General features: G+C 44.4%; 1 protein-coding gene across 1 annotated transcript in view; it reads right to left on the bottom strand.

Moving 5' to 3' along the window:
• Positions 1 to 3,037, bottom strand: part of GLDC (glycine decarboxylase) — a 99,683-nt gene extending 96,646 nt beyond the window's left edge. Inside the window, exons 1-2 of the mRNA XM_065878897.1 lie at positions 2,615 to 3,037; positions 2,001 to 2,079 (exon numbers count right to left, since the gene is read on the bottom strand). Coding sequence (XP_065734969.1) covers positions 2,001 to 2,079; positions 2,615 to 2,869 — 334 coding nt within the window. The 5' untranslated portion in view covers positions 2,870 to 3,037. The remainder of the gene's footprint in view (positions 1 to 2,000; positions 2,080 to 2,614) is intronic.
• Between the last annotated feature and the right edge of the window lie 15,770 nt (positions 3,038 to 18,807).

Genomic DNA, 18,807 nt, shown 5'->3' with positions numbered 1-18,807 from the left:
AAAGTGCCCAGTACATGGTAAGCACTACGTAAAGATTTGAGGTTATAAAGTTATGCATAAGAACTAACCCAAGTATCTCCATGCTGCTTACAGCTCTCACAATCTTCTTTTTCCTCAGCAATGAGGGATTTAAGACTCATCTAACTAGCTCTTGTTAGTTTTCTCTGTATGCAGTGAACAAATATTTGGCCTAGAATTCCTCTGACTACAGTAGAACACAGGCATTCAGCATTCACGTGAAACCAAGTTTGGATAATGCTGCTCCACTGTTAAATGAAAATGCTTCTGCTAGAGGTTACCTGTACCAATTTGCTCTCCTCACGTGGAACACATTCATTACCCATGACGTGTGCACACCTCAGATGAAAACACTGATGCCTTCTGTGCTGCCCACCACCACCTCCCCCTCCCCCTCATTTCTGCCCCCAGCTCACTTCCAAGTAGCAAGCTTTGCTGGAGAGCCAGCCCACTTCAGGGCAAGGGGGGACTCCTGACTGTGCAATATTTTCTGAGTCACCTCAGACTAACCAGATGGAACCGGCCCCAAGTCTCACAGAAGCTGGGTTTAAAGTTTACACTTAAATTACAAATTACTTATCAGAAGTCTGCTTCTAAAGAGGAGAGGAGGAGAAATGGAATCCCCCAAGGTTCAAATTAGTCAGCTGGAAACAAGCACCTGAACTAAAAAAGGCTAGATAGCTTTGACATGGTTCCTAGATGCTAATGTTCTTCAGGAACATTTTATTTTAGAGTATATGGTAAAAGGGCTGACCTAACATGTCCTGACTTTCAAAGTCTCAGGAGGGCTTTTACTTATTCAAATATTCACCGATGGCTTGCTTCAAAAATATATAACTCTTCACTCTAAACATTCAATTAATCAGGATTCTGATTTCCTAAACCTGAAGTAGATAAGGCTTCCAGCTATCCCCAAGTCTCAATCAGTTCAATTGGACAAAAAGCACGTATTTTCTTCTATGAACAAGGTCCCTGCCGTCAGGGGAAATGGTTCAGATTTGAAACTAACAAAGGGAGCAGCCCTCAGCACACCCTGAGTTACAGCATCAGCCAGCTGGAGCTGGACCTGCTTCATACCTCAAGTTGTATACTTTAAAACAAAATAAAGCTTGCCTTCCACATATCCTTTCTGTTCTAAAACCTAAAACAAACCAATTGTCTTCTCTTCACTTGACTCCAGAAGGGATAGCATTTTTATGATTCAAAACCATGAGAATTCTTTCCTGTTTATAAAAAAAAAAAAAAAGCTCTTCAGCGCTGCCTATTTGCCTTTAATTTTTTTGTGGATTCTTGCTCAGCCCATGGAAGTCAAATAATCTTCAGACCACTAAAACTATTTTAAATATAAAATAAAATTCTTTCTGTTTGAATTTTTAAAATAAATAATAAAAATAAATAAAAAATAATAAAATTCTATGAGAGTCTATGGTTAAACTAAGATTTCTTAATCAAGTATGAATCTTATTTCTGTTTCTCTATAAAAATCATTCAGGCTTTAAAAGTACTGCTGCCTTTCAGTAGGTATAAATAGTAAAATTTGGATGTGAGAGAGAACAATCTGAAGCTACTGCGGTATAAAGAACCTTGGGGTAGGAGGCCAGATGTCTGGGTTTCCTACTTTTGTCACTCCCCTGTTTGCATGACTGTAGGCAATTCCTTTTCCCTTCTGAGTATCCTGATCTGCAGAGAAGTGATGACACCTCTCAAGCCAAAGGATGGGAGAACCATAGTCTGGGACAGGTGCCTGGAAAGTTGGGAGTCCTCTACACGTGTTTGTGCACTGCCTTCCCCTGGGAAGTTTGCTGTCTCCACGGCGAGATAAAGAACTGAATTATTCCACCCTCTTCCGCCCCGTGCGGTACCCAACGCTGATTTATTTTCATAAACATTCTCCCTCCTGAGCAATCCTAACCCACAGCTGGACTTTCAAAGACCATAGAAGACAAATAGGCCAGAGCAAGCGGAATCTCCCGCTCACTTACAGACTGGGTCATCCATTTTCAAGGGTCTTTTCAAGCGGATGCTGGCGGGGACGGTCTTCTCGATCAGTTCATCAATGCTCTAAAATTAAAACGCAAGTCCGTGAACACTAAAGGCAGAGGAAATTGCTTCTCAGTTAAAAGTCACCTCTGCATTTTGCATCTACAAAGGCTTGTGAGAAACTTCATTTAAATTGTCTAATTAGGGTTTCTTTCTAAAAAGAACAAACCAAAAATCACTGGAGAAAAAAAATAATGAGTCGGGGTAGTGATTCGGCCACTCCGGGTTGGATTTCAGTGGGCAACCGGAGATAATCGGATAAATCAGGAGGTCCTTCTCTTGCAAAGTGAGAGCTCATCTGCAGGGCGACTTAGGTTGAAAAATACACGGTTTTGAGGCGCGAAGAGTGGGTGGAGGAGAAAGTAACCTGGTGGGAGCAGGCTGGGGCACGCAGACCGAGCGCGCGTGCTCGCTCCCACACCAGGGGCCCCAGGCCAGGGTGCGGGTCCCACGCGGAGGGAGCGAAGCAGAGCTCCTGGCGGGGGCCGGGAGGCCGTACGGGCAGAACCCGGGCGGCGCAGGGTGAGGCCTCTGAGGGCCGGGTTGGGGTCCTTACCGCCAGCCCCAGGGCCTGTAGCATCTCCCTCTGGTCTTTGTCCCCGGGGCCGATATGCCTCCTAGCAAAGTCGTCGTGTCTGGGCAGGAGGCGCTCGAGGAGGCGCGAGGCCCCAGCCGCGCCGCTATCCCCGCCGCCGCTACTGCTGTCACGGCCCCACGGCGCCCAACGAGGCCCCGCGCCTCCAGCCAGGCGGCGGCCGCCCCCGACTCTGCAACCCAGACGCAGCCCCCAGGCCCTGGCGCACGTCTGCATGGTGGTGGTCACCGTCCCCTGCCGGGCCGGCGAGGGTCAGCTACGCTTTCGGCTCCTCTTCTGGTCGCTGTCCCCTGTGTAGCGGCTGCCCCCGGGTAGCCGGAGCCCCTCCCCGCTGGATGACCGAAGGGACGGATGGATGGTCAGAGGCAATGAATGGGTGCCGCGCTGAGCCCGGACACGCGCGCAAACTTCTTACTCCACTCGAGGCACCTGCTTCGCACACTTTAAGCGTCGTTCTGGGGGTGGGCAGTGGGATACGGCCAGGAAACGCTCGGCCAATGGGAGTGAACGGAAGGGCGGGGGCGGGATAGACCCCGCCCCCCGCCCCCTTTCCCTACCCCCTCCTCAGGCCCTCTGCTCCGTCGCCCGGAGCCTTCCATTCTCAATTACTCCTACTCCATCTCTGGTTGACGCGGGGCGGGGGCGCTCCATGCGCTCCGTGCCACAGGCCACAGGCTCAGTGCCTGGGGAATTCAGCTGAGATGGAAGAGGATTCCAACAGAGAGGCCAGACTCAAAGAGTTGGTTAGTCTCCATTAATTTTAGGGTATCTTTCCTGTCATATCTCATGGAAACCAATATGCACAGATGAGAGTTCTTATATAGTTGTAGGATCATGAGCGAGTTACCAACCTCTGAGTTTAGGTTTCCGCATCTCATACAGCTGGATGGGATTTAAAAAGAGATTATGCATTGAAAGCACTGCCATAACACTAGCCTTGAGCTCTCTCTCTCTCTCTCTCCTCCTTCCCCCCCACGCCCCCCCCCCGCAGGTGTGTGGTATAAAAATGCAAAAGATACAAAGGTATACATTTTGCACTGTCATCTTAGTTGGAAAATTATTTATACCTGGATATTTTTGAAATCTAATCTCTCTAGCTATCTCTTGAGATTTTTATCGAGAATGAACTTTCAAAATTCCCACTGTCATTCTAATATGAGGAAGAGAGAAGGACAGAAATCAGCAGACCATTAGGCGTACTAACACTAGGAAAAACAGAAGGTGTCCTCTTTCTCCTCCTCTAAGCTTCCTCCTTCAATCATTTTCTGCACACTCTGGGTTCTGTAGCTGACAGGCACAAAGACTAGGCAGAGAGGCAGGAAAGTATAAAATAAAAAGCAGTAGGCAAAATGTTTGTATGGCAGGCAGGGGTGAGTGGTGAGCTAGAAAGGCTGGGTGGAATGTCTCTGAACAGCTTTTCATCCATTTGGAATTGAAATTACAGCCTTCATAAAAGTTAGGAGATATCCTCAGTGCTAGAGGCCTTGGGGGGAGGGGGAGGAATGTGCATTTATTCCCCATTCCTGACTATTCTTTTTCTGTGTATCACAGGAACTGGAAGCAAGAGAACTATAATTCCAAGATTGGCTCCAGAGTTCTGAATGTTATTAGTCTTCTGTCAACAAGATACTCTTGTGTGAGAACTGGAAAATGGAATAAAAATGGAAACCATTTTCTTATTTCTCTGACAGCAGCAGACAGATGCATGGGTGGCAGCAGACATGAAGCGCTTCTTTACCAGACATCCATGTTGGTACAGCAAGGCAGCTGTCCGTCAATGGAAATGTCCTGTGGTTTTCCAACCTAGTAGGCAGCAGGAATTTCTCACTGTCCTGGACTAGAGCTTCAGTGGTTGACCTGAAGATGGTGGTATTCTATCTACCCTGTCTCTTGCTCTTCCAGTCCTTCCACTGGTTTTAGATGCACCTGTTCCTGGCACTTTAATCCAGCTATGCTTGAAATATTTTGAGTGTTTTGTTTGTTTTCCTAAATAAACCTTAACAAAGACTGTAACTGAGGCCAAAAGTAGCTTTAAGATAGTAATCTTAAAGCTTAAATGGATTAGCTATCTGACCCAATTCTGTTTGAAGACAGTGGTAACATTATCACTAGTGGAGAATGAGATCATGATAGTCTTAGGCATGAAATGGAAAGAGTTACTTAAATTATCAGTGGGGAATAAATTGCCTATTGAAGAAAGGTCTTTGCTAGACCAAATAGTTGCTAGGTTAGACCCTTCTGGTGGGAATGATGCCTACAAGGACTATAGAGAGTGCTAGTGGCTTTTGAATGCCCAGGAGAGTTTACCGAATAAAATGACAGTTCAAAGAACTAGAGAGCTTCAATGCTCTATAACTTCTGTAGCTGCAGGGAGAAGGTATTTACAAGTCAGACCCAATGTTTGATCCAGCTGATTGTCAAATTATAATACAAGTTGAATCCACAGCTTTATTAGGACTCATATGTGAAAGCTTGGGATTAATTTAAAACCCTACCAAACGTAAGGTAGATAGCTAGTGGGAAGCAGCCGCATAGCACAGGGAGATCAGCTCCGTGCTTTGTGAAAGCCTGGAGGGGTGGGATAGGGAAGGTGGGAGGGAGGGAGGGAGACGCAAGAGGGAAGAGATATGGGAACATGTGTATATGTATGGCTGATTCGCTTTGTTATGGAGCAGAAACTAACACACCATTGTAAAGCAATTATACTCCAATAAAGATGTAAAAAACAAAATAAAAGGGGGAGATAGGATAAGAAAATCAAAAAAAAAAAACCCTAAGATTTGGAATGGGGACATCTTCGTAGTTTGGGTTGAATTTAATTATCTTTTTTTTTTTAATTTATTTATTTTTGGCTGCGTTGGGTCTTTGTTGCTGGGCGCGGGCTTTCTCTAGTTGCGGCAAGCTGGGGCTACTCTTCGTTGCGGTGTGTGGGCTTCTCATTGTTGTGGCTTCTCTTGTTGCGGAGCATGGGCTCTAGGCACGCGGGCTTCAGTAGTTGTGGCACACGGGCTCTGGAGCACAGGCTCAGTAGTTGTGGCGCACGGGCTTAGTTGCTCTGTGGCATGTGGGATCTTCCCGAACCAGGGCTCGAACCCATGTCCCCTGCATTGACAGGCGGATTCTTAACCACTGCGCCACCAGGGAAGCCCTTAATTATCTTGAATCCTCAAATCCCATTGAGTTTCCCTTGCCACTTGAAGCAGTCCCTTCTCCCCTCTCTGAGATGCTGGCCATCCCTTGCTTGAAGAGCCTGTAATGGCTTCACTGAAAAATTAACCTTTCAGGGACTTCCCTGGTGGTCCAGTGGTTAAGACTCCACACTCCCAATGCAGGGGGCATGGGTTCGATCCCTGGTCGGGGAACTAAGATCCTGCATGCCACACAGCACAGCCAAAAAAAAGAATTAATTTTGCAAAGGTATGCCAATGCTTCTTTACCTCTAGATCCACAGCCAGAGTCAGATTGCAGCATACCCTAGGAAAGTGAATAAGATGTCTGACACCAGAGGAGAAGCTTACACAGGGAAATAATTGCAAGACATTGCTAATGTACATTGGCACTAGAGGATTCCTGTGTAGGAGTGGGTTCTAACCAAGGGAGAAGGAATATAATATTGAAGTGATTGGTGTGTTTGCAGCACTAGATTTGGATTTAGTGTATTAACTCAATAAGTCAGGAGTGGCTCTAAGGGTCTGCTGAGTTGGTTGACTGAAATCAGACTCAATAATGGCCTTCATTAAATTAGGTTAAGATACTAGAACTTTCTTGGTTTAATAGAGAAGAAAGGATCCAAAGACTTGGTGAGAGGGAATTCCCTGGTAGTCCAGTGTTTAGGACTCTGTGCTTTCACTGCTGAGTTCCCAGGTTCAATCCCTGGTCGGGGAACTAAGAGCCCACAAGCCATGTGACCAAAAAAGAAAAAAAAAGAAAGAAAGAAAGAAAAAAATCAAAGACTTGGTGAGATAAGAGTGTTGGATTCATCATGTGTAACACACTCTTCAACCCTTTCAGTGTATTCCTCAGTAAGACACAGAGGACAATATCTTCACCAAAAGAAATCCATTGGTTCAAGAGGATCAGCATTATTCTTGAAAAGCTCTGTACTTTATGTCTGCATATGTGAGATGATGGTGGAAGATGCCACTGTTGAAATGGGCACCCTGATTTCAATGGTAATGATGGAGTTCCAAAGTGGTAGAGGCCAGGGGCAACCCTAGAAAACAGAGAACAGTGAGTAAGGTTGCTATAATGCACAGCAGAGTTAGAGAGGTAATCAGGCTTGATCCACAGGGATCTTTGGTGTTCACTAATTAATGAGCAGCCCATGAAAATCTTACTTAATCTGGTGAACCAAACTTTGATATGTCACCCAAATGGAGAGACACAGTTGCTCAACTAGTTCTCTTACTTTAGCTGGTTTCATAGACCCAGAGCATCTTAGATGATGGGGATCTTAAGAAAGAATCCTTGAGAAAAGATCTTATGGCCCTGCTATAAGTATATACTATAAATCTTCCTCCTAAACTCTCCCAAAGCTACCTGTGGTCATTTACCAAGTGTGATGGTTAATCTTATATATCAATTTTGCCTGGGCCACAGTGCCCAGATATGAGGTCAAACATTATTCTGGATGTTTCTGTGAGAATGCTTTTGGATTAAAGATTTAAATCAGTTGACTTTGAGTAAGGCAGATTGCCCACCATAAAGTGGGTGGGCCTAAACTAATCAGTTGAAGCCCTGACTAGAACACAAGACGGATCTCCACTAAGCAAGGGGGAATTATGCAGTAGACAGCCTTTGGACTTGAAAGGCAACATTAGTTGTACCCTAATAGCCTTTGGACTTGAACTGCAGCACTGGCTCTTCTCTAAGTCTCCAGCCTGCAAGCCTGCTAGTGCAGATTTTGGACTCACCAGCCTCTGTAATCTCATGAACCAATTCCAGAGAGAAAGAGAGAGAGAGAGAGACTAATATATATATATATATAGTGTGTGGTGTGTGTGTGTGTGTGTGTGTATACATGGAGAGAAAGAGAAAGAGAGTGTATGTATACTATTGATTCTGTTCCTCTAGAGAACCCTGACTAATATATCAATGAAAGAAAATATCCAGACTTTGGGTCGATTATTAGAACCTTGTTCTAAGATAATGCTAAACTCTGCAGATCCAAACCAAATAACTCTAGTCCACAAATCACAGTGGGGTGTTATGAAGATTAGAATATAAATGGAGATTTGGGATTTCTGGTTTCAGTTCCACTATGTAAAGAGCAAGGAAGTCGGGCTTCCCTGGTGGCGCAGTGGCTGAGATTCAGCCTGCCGATGCAGGGGACACGGGTTCGTGCCCTGGTCTGGGAGGATCCCACATGCCGCGGAGTGGCTGTGCCCGTGAGCCATGGCCGCTGAGCCTGCGCATCCAGAGTCTGTGCTCTGCAACAGGAGAGGCCACATTGGTGAGAGGCCCGCGTACCGCAAAAAAAAAAAAAAAAAAAAAGAGCAAGGAAGTCATCACTCCTGTCCTTACAACAAGAAAAAGGTAAACAAATGAAAAATCAATAACTTTTGCACACATCTGAAAACTGACATTGCAGGGTAAAATGCCACCTTGAAATCTGATGAGACAGGCTCATACAAAGAATCACAGCCAAGATCTGATTACCTAGAGCAGAAGCCACTGGAGCCCGAAACAGGTAGGAACACATAATGGTAATTATGATGAATTGCTGGATGCTGAGTGTGGACTAATTTAAAAGAGACTAATTTAAAACTCCTGGGAACTACAGTCTTAGTGAGGCTCTCACACTTTCTTGGGTTTTACCCCCAGAAGCCCTACCATAGTTAGGGTGAAGATCCAAGAAATATCTCCTCACAGCACTGGTAGGGGAAGAGAATGAGTAATCACTGTGAAATATGCCCAGAGTCTTCTTTATGACAAAGACCTATTCTGCAAAGGAAAGGACTTTACCAGAGCTTTATCCCAGCTAGAGAAGGGAATTCCTTCCACTCTATCCCCCTCCAGCCTTCTGGTCTCACATAATGGGGAAAAAAAGAAGTCACAAGTGTTTAGTGCTTCAAGGAAATAGACTGGGAACTCTGCAACCAGGGAAAAAAGTATGGGGCAGGGGTGGGAGTGAGGGAGCTTTATCACTGGAGAAACACTAGGAAATTCACAGTCCGAGATGTAGGCCCACAAAAACACTAATATTTAATTAGAACATTAGGAAACACTTCCTCTCCTCCACAATATACCACCACATAACCAGGGCTACAATAAAAAGAACTAAACAGGCAATATTAAACACAGCCCAACTCTAACCAAATTAACATAGATCTCATATTAAAGCCCTATTTACCTCAGTTCCTAATACCCAATACAGCACATTGGGCTTTCAACAAAAATTACAAGCCATGCAAAAAGTCAAGAAAAACAGTTTGAAGAGACAAAAATCATCAGAACCAAATATGCATATGACACAGGTGTTGGAATGATTCTACAAGGAATTTCAAGTAACTATGTTAAAATAACATGTTAAAAGTTCTGATAGAGGGACTTCCCTGGTGGCGCAGTGGTTGTCTGCCTGCCAATGCAGGGGACACGGGTTCGAGCCCTGGTCTGGGAGGATCCCACATGCCGTGGGCTCACATGGGCCCGTGAGCCATAACTACTGAGCCTGTGCGTCTGGAGCCCGTGCTCCGCAACAAGAGAGGCCATGATGGTGAGAGGCCCACGCACCGCGATGCGATGAAGAGTAGCCCCTGCTCAATGCAACTAGAGAAAGCCCTCGCACAGAAATGAAGACCCAACACAGCCATAACTAACTAAATAAATAAACTTATTTAAAAAAAAAAAAAAGTGAAGGACAGGGACTTCCCTGGAGATGCAGAGGTTAAGAATCCACCTGCCAAAATGGTACAGATGAACCAGTTTGCAGGGCAGAAATAGAGACACAGATGTAGAGAACAAACGTAAGGACACCAAGGGGGGAAAGTGGTGGGGGGTGGGGGTGGGGTGGGATGAATTGGGAGATTGGGATTGACATGTATACATTAATATGTATAAAATGGATAACTAATAAGAACCTGCTGTATAAAAAATAAATATTTTTTTTTTTAAAAAGCCAATGCAGGGGACACAGGTTCAATCCCTGGTCAGGGAACTTAGATCCCACATGCCACGGAGCAACTAAGCCCATGAACCACAACTACTGAAGTCCACACACCTAGAGCCTGTGCTCTGCAACAAGAGAAGCCACCACAATGAGAAGCCCATGCACCACAACAAAGAGTAGCCCCTGCTCGATGCCAACTAGGGAAAGCCTGCATGCAGCAACAAAGATCCAGTGCAGCCAAAAATAAATAAATAACTTTTTTTAAAAAGTGAAGGATAGGACTTCCCTGGTGGCACAGTGAGTGGTTAAGTATCTGCCTGCCAATGCAGGGGACATGGGTTCAAGCCCTGGTTCGGGAAGATCCCACATGCCATGGAGCAACTAAGCCCATGCACCACAGCTACTGAGCCCACATGCTGCAACTACTGAAGCCCACGCACCTAGAGCCCATGCTCTGCACAAGAGAAGCCATCACAATGAGAAGCCCGCACACCACAATGAAGAGTAGCCCCCACTCTCAACAACTAGAGAAAGCCTGCACACAGCAACACAGCCAAAAAAAAAAAAAAGTGAAGGATACTTTCTCAGACAAAAATTGAGGGAATTCATAACAAGAAGACATTATCTATATTTTTGCTCTTTCCATTGTTTCTTCTTCCCTTCTAATGTTCCAAGAATGCTTCTTTTATCATTTTCTTTTTGTTTAGGGAACTTCCTTCAGTCTTTTTTTTTTTAAGGCTGGCATCTAATTCTCAGTTTTCTTTCATCTGAGAATGACTTGATTTCTTTTTCATTCCTGAAAGATATTTTCACAAGATATAATATTCTGAGTCAACAGTTCTTTTCTTTCAGCACTTGAAAAATGTGTGCCACTTCTTTCTGGCCTCCATGGTTTCTGATGAGAAATCATATCATTCAAATATTTTTCCCTCTATAGATAAAATGTCATCTCTCTTTTGCTTCTTTCAGCACTTTTCTTTGTCTTTAGTATTGAGACGTTTGACTATGATGTGTCTTGGCATGGATTTCTTTGGGTTTATCTTATTTGAGGTTTTCTCAGTGTCTTAGTCAGCTTGAGCTGCCACACTGAAATTCCATGAATGAGGCAGACACAACAGAAATTTATTTCTGGAGGCTGGAAAATCCAAGATCAGAGTGCCAGCAAATTCAGTTCTGGTGAAGGCTCTCTTTCTGGATTGCAGATGCATCCCCTCCTGCTGTGTCCTTACCTGGACTTTCTTTGGTGTGTGCACAAGGAGAACGAGAAAGAGGGAGCGAGAGAAAGAGAGAAAGCTCTTCCTCTTCTTATAAGGCCACCAATCCTAATGGATTAGGAACCCACCCTTATGACTTCATTTAACTTTAATTACCTCCTAAAAGCCCTCTCCCCAAATATAATCATATTGGGGTTAGGGCTTCAACATATGAATTTGGGGATGGGGAGCACAATTCAGTCCATAATACTAAGCTTCTTAAATATGTAGGCTTGTATTTTTTGCCAAATTTGGGGAATTTTCTGACATTATTTCTTTCTGTGGCCCTTCCCTCTTTTTCTCTTCTCCTTCTGGGACTTCAATGACATGAATGTTAGATCTTTTGTTAGAGTCTCCTATGTCCCTGAGGCTCTGCTCATGTTTTTTTTTTTTTCCCCCTGTTTTGTCTCTGTTGTTCAGACTGGGTAACTGTTATTGCTCTACCTTCAACTCCACTGATTCTTTCTTCTGTCTTTTCCATTCTGCTGTCAAGCCCAGCCATTGATTTCTTATTTATTTATTCATTGGTATTTTTCAGTTCTAAAATTTCCATCTAGTACCTCTTTATAGCTCTCATTTATGTTGAGGATTTTCCTTGTTCTTGATATGATGAGTAATTTTGCATTGTATCCAGGACATTTTGAATATTATGAGTCTCTGGTTCCTATTTAGGTCTTATATTTTAGAAGGTCTTATATTTTATTTGACTGCCTTTAGAACCTAAGGCAGTCAAACTGTTTAGGTTCAAAATGCATGTCCCGGCCCACTTTTGTGGGCTATGTTTCAAGTGTCAATTCATTTTCAAAGCCTTTGCATTGCTATTCTGGTCTGCCCTACTTGGGTGTGATCCAGAAGCCAAACTGAAACCTGGGCACTAGTCCACACATAGTTCAGTTTGCTGTGTTGATTACGGTCAACCTCATGGATGGTCTGCTCAAAGGTATGTGCAAGACTTCATACACAGATTTAAAGAATCCTGCTTTCCAGTTCTCTCGTCTAATTCTCACCCAGTCACTAGTTGGGAAGGAGCAGCAGGTTGCCTTTTTGCAGCTGTTCACTTAGTGTAGGGCAGCGACGGTCAAGAATGCACCCCCTCACAGTCTCCGTAGCGCCAGGTTAGGGGATAGCTGCGTCTGCTTGTGTTGGTGCAGGCCGGGCAATGTCGACAGGGCTCCATCCCACAGGCTTGGCCAGAAATAGTGACAATGGGGATGCGTGTGGCTTTTTTTCATGGCGTTTACCTGGAGTAGTATGGGTTTTGTCCTGAAGAGTCACTCTTTTCCCATTCCTTTGGCTAGTGGGAGCAGGATTCCCTTGCACTGAGGCCTGGATATACAGGAGGCAAAATAAAAATCTCATGAAGCTCACTGCTGGGCCAGTTTTCAAGTCCCAAAGGGCCTGGCCAGGCCACCTTCTTTTCCCCAACCTTTCAGAGTCTTATGATAGGTGCTTTAAGTATTTCAACCAAGGATTTTAGTTATAATTAGGAGGAGAAATAAGTAAAAGTACATCTAACTCCATTTTTTTCCAGGAGCATAAGTCTGATTCATATCTCTTTCAACTCTTCTGCTTGATCTGTGCAGGACATGATTTTAGAGCTTGATAATGGATTATGAAAATGTATTCAGGTAGGGATTCCAATTGGATCTGCTTTTACTGATTACTGGAGCAGATTAACATAGCCACTTGCAACTGGTGTACTGCTATTAATCTGGGCAGACTATTTTTTCTCTATACCAATTAGTAAAGACCACCAGAAGCACTTTACTTCATCTGTCAGCAGAAGCAGTACACCTCCCTGTCTTCCCACAGGGCTGTGTCAGCTCCTCAACTTTGTGTCATGTTCTAATCTGCTAGGACATTTTTTTAAAAAATAAATTTATTTATTTTATTTATTTATTTTTGGCTGCATTGGGTCTTGGTTGCCCTGCGTGGGCTTTTTTTTAGTTGAGGCGTGCGGGGGGGCTACTCTTCATTGCGGTGCCCGGGCTTCTCATTGCAATGGCTTCTCTTGTTGCAGAGCACGGGCTCTAGGTGCGTGGGCTTCCGTAGTTGTGCCTCGAGGGCTCTAGAACGCAGGCTCAGTAGTTGTGGCGCACGGGCTTAGTTGCTCCGTTGCATGTGGGATCTTCCCAGACCAGGGCTCAAACCCATGTCCCCTGCGTTGGCAGGCGGATTCTTAACCACTGCATCACCAGGGAAGTCCCTCCACCAGGACTGTGATTGTCTTGCTCTTCCACAGGACACAGTGTTTGAAGGACCTGGTGAGCAGCATGTAGTAAGTTTGCTTGATGCCTTGGAAGACACATGCCACAAAGTGTGAGATAAACCTCATGAAAATTCAGGAATCCACTACCTCAGTTAAGTTTCTGGGCTCCAGTGTTCTTAGTCCTCTTGGGCTACCCACTTCAAAGTGAAAGAATTTTGTGCACGTTAAACTCCCTATCACTAAGAAAGCGGCACAATGATAAGTAGTCTTTTTGGATTTTGGAGGCAGCATGTGCCACATTTCTTATACTGCTCCAACTCATTTACCCATAAAGTTGACGGTTTTGAGTGGAGCCAAAGAAAAAGGAAAAACAAGCTGATCTAACACTTGGGACTCATGACCCAGTAAATCCAGTGGTGGTCTGTCTGTGGCACATAACGATGTTATATGGAGACTCTGGTAAGCACTAATGGGAGAATCATAGAGTAGACCCATAGGCTTTGAAGCAAAGCCATGCTTGATCATTGGTGGTATGATCTATTATGCCCACCATGAACTGGATGTTTTCTGACACACCAGTATTTAAAGCTGGGTATGCCCAGCAGCACTCCTTCAACAAGTGGAATGGTATGCATTCCATCATCCAGGGGAACATGGGCTAAAGCATGGTATTTCATGATATCTTCATGATATTTGACACAAGCCAAAAGAAATTACTACAGAACTATGATATAATCCCACTTAAGGATTGCCCTGAAGGACCACAGGGAAGAGAAATCCTCCAAATGGGCAGAACTTGAAACAGTTCATTTGGAAAGAGAGATGTCTAGAAAAACAGATATCACTGACTCTGGGATAAGGGCTAATGGTTTGTGGATAATGGTTTTTGTTGCACAACAAGACCAGAGGATCAGTGATAAGGAGAGATGCATGTGGTTCTACCTCTCAGAATAGCACAGAATGAGAAGATGTTAGCATTCCATGTAAACATTCACCAAAGAGCACCAGCTGCAGACAAGGCCTCCAATAATCAAGTGGACAAGACAACAGATTCTGTATATGAGCCAGGATCATTCCCCAACCACTCCAGCGCTTGCTCAATGAGCTCATGTTGAAAATGGCCACAGAATTAAATATGGGTTTAACAATATGGGATTAACAATATGGGGTTATCCTCATTCCAGAGTTATTGGCTCTGTTGGTTTAGATAACTTAGTTCTAAAGAAAGGAATGTTTTTCCAAGAAATAAAAACAATGATCCCACTGAACTAGAAGTTAAGACTGCCACCTGGACATTTGGGGCTCTTCATGCCACTGAATCCACAAGCAAAGAAGGGGCAATTGATGTTAATTATAAATGGAAAACATGTTTATGGCTTCACATTGGGAATAAGGAATATATCTAGATTTCTGGGTATTTTTGGTTTTTTAATTTATTAATTAATTAATTTATTATTTGTTTGCTTTTGGCTGCGCTGGGTCCTCATTACTGCACGCAGGTTTTCTCTAGTTGTGGTGAGTGGGGGCTACTCTTCGTTGCGGTGTATGCTTCTCATTGTGGTGGCTTCTTTTGTTGCAGAGCACAGGCTCTAGGTGTGCAGGCTTCAGTAGCTGTGGCTCGCAGGCTCAGTAGTTGTAGCTTGCGGGCTCTAGAGCACAGGCTCAGTAGTTGTGGTGCATGGGCTTAGTTGCTCCGTGGCATGTGAGATCTTCCCGGACCAGGGCTCGAACCCGTGTCCCCTGCCTTGGCAGGTGGATTCTTAACCACTGCGTCAAGAGGGAAGTCCCAGAATTCTGGGTATTTTCTAAAGCACCTCTTAGTACTTCCGTGTCCAGTGGCTAAAATGTAATAAAAAACTATAACAACCCAACAGAAACAGGGCAGTAAGAGCTCAGACCCTTCAGAAATGGAGATTTGGGTCATCTCACTACTGGTAGAGAACTGTGACCAGCTAAGGTCACAGAAATAGAGAACAGGATATAGGTAGTGGAAGAAGGAGGTTATAAATATGTTATAGTCTGATGACCAGTTGCAGAAACAAGATGAAGTTCCTATGTATGCTTTTCCATGCTTTGTTATGTATATACTTTATTTATCAACCTATGTTTTTCCTTTCCCCTTTCCGTATTATTTTATATAAAGAATTTGGTGGCAGTTAATGTTACAAGTTAATCCAGTATGTACAGATTATCAAAGAAGGATTATGGGGCTTCCCTGGTGGCACAGTGGTTGGGAGTCCGCCTGCCGATGCAGGGGACACGGATTCGTGCCCCGGTCTGGGAGGATCCCACATGCCACAGAGTGGCTGGGCCTGTGGGCCATGGCCACTGAGCCTGGGTGTCCGGAGCCTGTGCTCTGCAAAGGGAGAGGCACAACAGTGAGAGGCCCGCGTACCGCCAAAAAAAAAAAAAAAAGAAGGATTATGACTAAATAAGAAATATCACTCTGAAATAGTATAGTGGCTGATGAGACTTTTGTTGTCCCCTTCTGGAGAAAAGGTGGGCATGCTTTTCTTTGTATAAGGGATACTTGCATAAAATTGGAAGGAATTTTTGCTGTTGTTGTTGTTTGCTTAACTATAGATAGAAAGCACTGTATGGCTGCTGAGAAGCCGGAGAGATAGACTGCTTTTGTTTTTCTTTTTTTTTGCGGTACGCGGGCGAGATCTCACCGCCGTCGCTTCTCCCGTTGCGAAACACGGGCTCCGGACGCGCAGGCTCAGCGGCCATGGCTCACGGGCTCACGGGCTCAGCCAGTCCGTGGCATGTGGGACCCTCGCGGACCGGGGCAAGAACCCGCGTCCCCTGCATTGGCAGGCGGACTCTCAACCACTGCGCCACCAGGGAAGCCCTTTTTCTTTTCTTTTTTAATCCAAGATGCATTCTCACTCCCTTCTAAGCTCTTCTCTATATCACAAATGCTGGAATCTTGTAACTGTATTTCTCAGACCCTGTTGTCTACAGGATCCTGGATGCCATTTACAGTCAGCACAAAATACACTCATGCAATATTTGTAAGGCAGAAGAGAGGTAGAAGCCATGTCTTTCTTCCTCTGGTGGAGTGGGCAGGTGTGTGGGATGAGGCAGATGGGGATTGCTGTAATGAGCACAGGCATTCCACTGTTAGTCACTCGCCTCTCTGCAACAAAGCAGCGATGTCAGCCGGTGGCTAGTTCCTGTGATTTCCTGACCTGTGTGGCAGCCACAACTTAGTGATTTGTAGGACCAGAGCAATAGTGCAAACCTGGAAGCCAGTGGCAGGTTCCCCTGACTTCTTCTTCTTCTTTTTTTTTTTTTTTTTTTTTTTTTTTTTGCTGTACGCGGGCCTCTCACTGTTGTGGCCTCTCCCATTGCGGAGCACAGGCTCCGGACGCGCAGGCTCAGCGGCCATGGCTCACGGGCCCAGCCGCTCTGCGGCATGTGGGATCTTCCCAGACCGGGGCACGAACCCGTGTCCCCTGCATCAGCAGGCGGACTCTCAACCACTGCACCACCAGGGAAGCCCTTCTTCTTCTTTTTTTAATCTTTAGTCAATTCATTACTTTTTTTAATATTAGTCAATTCATTTTTTTAAAATTTTATTTATTTTTGGCTGCATTGGGTCTTCGTTGCTGTGCGCGGGCTTTCTCTAGTTGTGGCAAGCGGGTGCTACTCTTCATTGCGGTGCATGGTCTTCTCACTGCGGTGGCTTCTCTTTGCAGAGTGTGGGCTCTAGGTGCACGGGCTTCAGTAGTCGCAGCACGCGGGCCCTAGAGCACGGGGGCTTCAGTAGTTGAGATGCGTGGACTCAGCAGTTGTGGCACACAGGCTATAGGGTGTGCAGGCTTCAGTAGTTGTGGCGCTCCGTGGCATGTGGGATCTTCCAGGACCAGGGATTGAACCCGTGTCCCCTGCATTGGCAGGCAGATTCTTAACTACTGTGCCACCAGGTAAGTCCCCTTCTTCTTCTTCAATGTTATAAACACTTGATTCTTTTAATTTTTATTTTATTTTATTTTATTTATTTATTTATTTTGGCTGTGTTGGGTCTTTGTTGCCACATGCAGGCTTTCTCTAGTTGTGGCGAGCAGGGGCTACTCTTTGTTGCGGTGCACAGGCTTCTCACTGCGGTGGCTTCTCTTGTTGCAGAGCATGGGCTCTAGGTGTGTGGGCTGCAACATCTGTGGCACTTGGGCTCAGTAGTTGTGGCTCGTGGGCTCTAGAGCACAGGCTCAGTAGTTGTGGCGCATGGGCTTAGTTGCTCTGAGGCATGTGGGATCTTCCCGGACCAGGGCTGGAACCTGTGTCCCCTGCATTGGCAGGCAGATTCTTAACCACTGCGCCACCAGGGAAGCCCAATGTAAACATTTGATTCTTTGCTTGAAAGGCCCAGAGTGATTTGTTTTCCTGCTTGAACCCTGATGGATACGCTCTTGCAAGTTAAGCCAGCATACCTAAACTTCGTTACAACCATGATCTGGGGAAGTAATTCCTTGTGGCCGATAGTTTCTGCACAGGTTCCAATTCCTGTCTGCATGGTTGATTTGAACTGCCTGATGTCAAACAGCTCCTGACTGAGAGACTTTATGTTGAGATCTTACATATTTAGAAATCTAGAAGAAGGAAAGTAGCCGAACTTTACCATGGAGTTAAGTGACATGAGTGCCTTAGGAACATACAGTTTTCATTTGTCACTATCCCAACTCAGTAAAGACTGCCACATTCTTATGCCTAGAAGAAAACCTCTAATGTTGATTCAAGTTAGTCCTCTTTTGTGTAGTTGCTGCCTTGAACTCAGCTTTAGATGATGTGTAAATATGATATATATGGAGCATTCCTATTAAACATATAAGTTCAGTCAAAAGAGTCAACACCATAAATGATTATCAAACAAATCTAGAAATAAGCAAGGAAGCCCACAGTCAACATGTTTATTTAATATTATTTTGGAAACCACAGCCCTTGTATTAAAGCTTGAAACTTCATTAAGTTTTGGATAGGAGGAGTCAAATTTCATTACTTGTAAACTACTACAGTACTTATAAAAATCAAAATAATCAGTTGAAAGTAATTTGAACTAATAAGTGACATCTAATAAGAGTTTCAATACCTTTTCCTTTACATTAGCAGTGATCACTTAGAAAATACAATGAGAAAAAAATTGCATTCATAATAGCAAATGATAAAATACTAGGGATAATCTTAACACTAAATATTCAAGATTTAAATTATAAAAACTTTACTAAGACGTTGAATAATATTTCAATAAATAATGAGACATACAACTATACCCCAATAAAAATTTTTAAAATTGAAAAAAAAGTAATGAGACATAAGATAATCCTGTATGGAAAACCTAAATATAGTAAAAATGATCACAAAATAACATATAGGTTTAACTGAAGGCTAATGAAAATCCAATAGTAATTTTTGGCACTTTACCAATAGGTCTAAATTTTATCTGCAATAATAAATAAGAATTGTTAGGGAGCAGGCCGCCACCCTCGTAGCAGTAAACGCAGCCACTCCGGTTGGCCTTGGGGGTGGGGCTGTAGAGGAACTTGTCAAAGCCGCAGAGTGAAGTGAGAAATCTACTAGAGAGGAA

This window comes from Phocoena phocoena, chromosome 6, assembly GCF_963924675.1.
Source record: "Phocoena phocoena chromosome 6, mPhoPho1.1, whole genome shotgun sequence".
In the NCBI taxonomy this organism is placed as follows: Eukaryota; Metazoa; Chordata; class Mammalia; order Artiodactyla; family Phocoenidae; genus Phocoena; species Phocoena phocoena.
Note: the sequence above shows the minus strand (reverse complement) of the source record. Positions and strands in the feature narration are given on the sequence as shown.